At 48.5% G+C, this 3681-nt stretch overlaps 1 protein-coding gene across 1 annotated transcript; it reads left to right on the forward strand.

Moving 5' to 3' along the window:
- Window positions 1-220: 220 nt before the first annotated feature.
- LOC132631271 (uncharacterized) lies at window positions 221-2806 on the forward strand. The gene is made up of 5 exons (XM_060346865.1): window positions 221-242; window positions 629-949; window positions 1010-1285; window positions 1731-2287; window positions 2759-2806. The coding sequence occupies exons 1-5, from the start codon at window positions 221-223 to the stop codon at window positions 2804-2806; spliced, it is 1224 nt and encodes a 407-aa protein (XP_060202848.1).
- Window positions 2807-3681: the final 875 nt, after the last annotated feature.

A 3681-nucleotide genomic window follows, 5' to 3' on the forward strand; every position in this document is an offset into this window, starting at 1 on the left:
ATCGACCCGGTTATTTTGGAGATGTGCCGGACATATAACGTAACCCTGGCCCAAATTGGTCCGATAATCTGGAGGACCGTGGCCTGCCTCCGGCTGTTGGCCAACAATGTAAAAAAGGAATTTACAATGACACATTTCATCCGTTTATATTCCCCGAGGCGATTCCGAGGGGGTGTGATAAAGCTCGCCAAGGGAGGCCGGAACCCGATCTTTTGCGAAGATGGATGAAGACAGAGACCGAGGTTGGTTAGAGCGCTTTGTCCGGGTGAGGACCGCGGACATTATTCCGGCTGATTATATGCCCTTCCGGAGGAGTGGAACGATAACCGTAAGTTTCTCAGTTCTCCCTTTAATAATTATTCTTGAATGTTTTGTCAAACACTTGTATTCACACTATTTCTCCCCTTTTCTCTTTTTATCAGCCGTGGCATGGATACCTCCGGCCGTCCCGAACATGAATGAGTGGGTTGGAGCACTCCTCGGTCAACACACCCATGAAGAATTGACATGGGGAATCCTGTTGCGTGGCCGATGGGTTGCCCAAAATCACGGTAATACTATGCTTGAATTGGAATATGTTGTATCTTCTGCTTTTTCCTTTCCTTTCTACAACCTCTTCGGTATTTAGGTTTACCCAAGGGCTCGGTGGTGCCAAGACCGGAGACAGCAGCCGAGCAAGTTGCGCCGGTACCCAAATTTGATTTAGCGGGGACATCCCGTATTATTGTTGCTACCAATAAAAGGCGGAGAAAGCCCTTGGAAAAAGGGCAGAAACCGAAGAAAAGGGCAAGGAGCGTCGTTCAGACTCCAAGAGATGAAGTAGAGCCTGATTTAATTATCCGAAGGGTCGGTGTGGCCCCCTCCGTCGAGTCTGTTCCGGAGGAAGAAGCCACCGTTCCACCATTTCCTTCAGTCGGGGAAGGACCTTCCGCTCCGGCTCTGCACACAGGTGGGGAAGAAATCCTTTACCCGACTCCTCTAAGGTCAATTGAATACATTGACATTTCAGGTGATGTTTCATCTGAGGAGACTCCCTTGCAAAGGACTAGGAGATCCGGGCTCGACTCGACTGCCGAGGCCGAGCAAGGAGCTGAGCCAATATCTGACACCGAGGCTTTAGTGGATACCGGCTCACTGCCCGCTGGGGACCCAGCTGCAACATCCGAGGCACCTGATCCTACCGAGGCTGCTGGTGCTGCTCCGGCTTCCCCAACTCCAGCTCCGATGTCGGATAACTTTGATGATATGTTCTCGGATACTCCTCCTGCAACCAGGGAAGCTTCCGGTTTCGGGCATCTCCCTATCCCTCGAGTCACGAGGGCAGCTAACCGGGCTACCGAAACTGGTTCAAGAGATAGCCTGGCGCATAACTTCCCGGCCCCGAGTGTGGAACCTAGAAGGACAAGATCGGCCGTGGTTACCGTCCCCGAGGACTGCAGTTTCTTGTCCCGTCCCGTGGGAATTGCAAGCTATCTGAGGCCCCTCGTCTCGGCCTCGGATAAGCGGAAGATGATCGGAGTCCCCTGGCAGAGTCTCATTAACGAGGGCATGCACGCGGGCAACCGAGTAAGCTTATTAGCCCATCCTTCCATAATTCAATGTGGATTTTATCTTCTCGTTTATCCAAGCTTAACTTCTCATTTCTTTTACAGAGTGTGGTGCTCGTCAATGAGGCCTTCATCCGTGCTCAGCAAGAGGTTGACGACCTTAAGGGCCAGCTGGATGCCCAGGGTCGGGAAACGGAGAGTTCCAGCACCTTTTGCAAGTGAAGGCGGATCAATTGAGCCGAGCAGCTGCCCTTTCCACCCTTCAATCCGAGCTCGAAGCAGCGAAGGCCAAAAAATTTCGGTTGAGGGATGAGTTAGCCGAAATGGTCGAAAAGAACCGGCTCCTGGAAGCGGACAAAGTCGGCCTTAGCCAAGATAATGCTCGTTTTTCTTCGAGGCTTGGTGAACTCGAGGCCACTATCTCTCAACTTCGGAGAGAGCTTGACTCGATCAGGACTGATGCCGTGAGCATGGCCAAGAGGCATCGGCTGGGTGAATCCGAGAATGCTGAGTACAAGGACAAGATGAGGGTATTCCAAGAGAAAGTCGAGGATAGGGCTCGAATATGCGACGAGCTAAAAACCAAACTCGAGGAGACAGCCGAGGCCAATGACCTTCTCAAGGCCGAGCTCGAGTGGGCTACTCAAGTCCAAAGAATCCTTGATGTAGAGAGAGAGAAATTAGTGGGCAAACTGGCCCAGGCTGAGGCCGGTTTGGCAGAGGCCCTTAAGAATGTGGAGGTTGTCGAGGCTCATACCACGATTGTTGTGGAGTATGAACGGTGGAAGTCCCGGAGGGCCACCCTTGAGCAAGCCCAACAAGGTTTTGGGGACCTCCCGACCCTAATACTTAAAGCCAGAAAGATCGAGGAGGAAGCCAAGAGAGCCCTCGATACCGACTCCGAGGATTCCGAGCGGACAGTATCCGAGCATTCCGGTTCCAGCTGCACCGGGTAGACCAGGGCCTGCACTTAGTCTTTATTTTGCCTTTGCCTTTTTGGCTTGTTTTTTGATTTTTAACTTCTAGAAATCTCGGATGTAAAGAACCTTCATATATGAAATATGCATTTTTCTTTCTTTCCAATTCTCTTTATTCTTTTATCTGAGTGTTTATGACTTTTTCCCTAATCGTCAACCCCGTTAAAGAGCAAACAAAGGCTTGGAGTCATTTTTCCGGGCTGTGCCTAAGTATTGGCTTTTCTCTTCGTCCAGTACAATTTGTCCGGGGATTTGATCAAGTGGTTTGCCCATGGGACTTAATTATGCTCTGTGAATTCAGACGTCTCCGAATCACATTAGGCATTTTAGGGCTGATATTTTTCGATAGTTCCCTTATCGTGGATTAGGTTCGGACACCTGAATCCCAGCCTTAGCAAATTCTGATATAGCAGTTCCCATTCGAGGGTGTTAAAGATTTTGGCTTGGTTTAATGTGACCTTGTTGCCTTTGTCGAATTTCGACTATAGTCCCCGGTGTAGGGGGGTATTTGAGTAAAATGATGCTGAAATTCGATTGTGACTACCGAGGTAGGGTGTCTAAGAAGACGTATTCAAAATGCAATAATCCGAACTATCAATAATTTTTATATTGCATGTATTTGCACGTACATGATGTGAAGACTTTGTCCGTTTCCTTCTGTTTTTACCGTAGCAAATACTAAGTGGACACGATTCATTCTGATCGTTTGGTCCTTACATCAAAACCTAATACATAAGGTCCGATTTTAGACGAAGGTGAGAAACAAAATTTCGAGGACCTAACGGCGTTCTGCTTTGCTGAACTGCTTCGTTTTCTGTTTAACGGGGTAAGCCTCGATGTGGGTATAGTAGTCCCCTAGTGTTTATCTGAGCTGCATGATCGAGCAAGCACTATCCAATCCCACTCGTAGGGTATACCTCCGAGTTTCCGGACACTTAGCTTCGTTTTTATCAAGTAACACGTTGTACTTATTGCCTCATTAAAAACCTTATCGGAAAACCCAATTTGGGACAATATCGAACTAAGAAAAAGAGTGCAACCCGTGTTTTCAGACCTAACATCTAACTTCATCCGGTACCCGACTACCTGCAAAAAAGAAAGATTAATAAAACAAACACGAGGGTAGGTGTCCATACCTTAACAGTAGTATCTCTTCA

The sequence above is a fragment of the Lycium barbarum genome, chromosome 3 (genome assembly GCF_019175385.1).
Source record: "Lycium barbarum isolate Lr01 chromosome 3, ASM1917538v2, whole genome shotgun sequence".
Lineage (NCBI taxonomy): Eukaryota > Viridiplantae > Streptophyta > Magnoliopsida > Solanales > Solanaceae > Lycium > Lycium barbarum.

Bases quoted from the DNA above. Each gene is read 5' to 3' on its own strand.
- LOC132631271 (XM_060346865.1), top strand. From the start codon at position 221: ATGGATGAAGACAGAGACCGAG. The intron at 950-1,009 runs GTGGGGAAGAAA...TTGACATTTCAG, and splicing joins CGCTCCGGCTCTGCACACAG to GTGATGTTTCATCTGAGGAG. The intron at 1,286-1,730 runs GTTTCGGGCATC...CTGGATGCCCAG, and splicing joins TGCAACCAGGGAAGCTTCCG to GGTCGGGAAACGGAGAGTTC.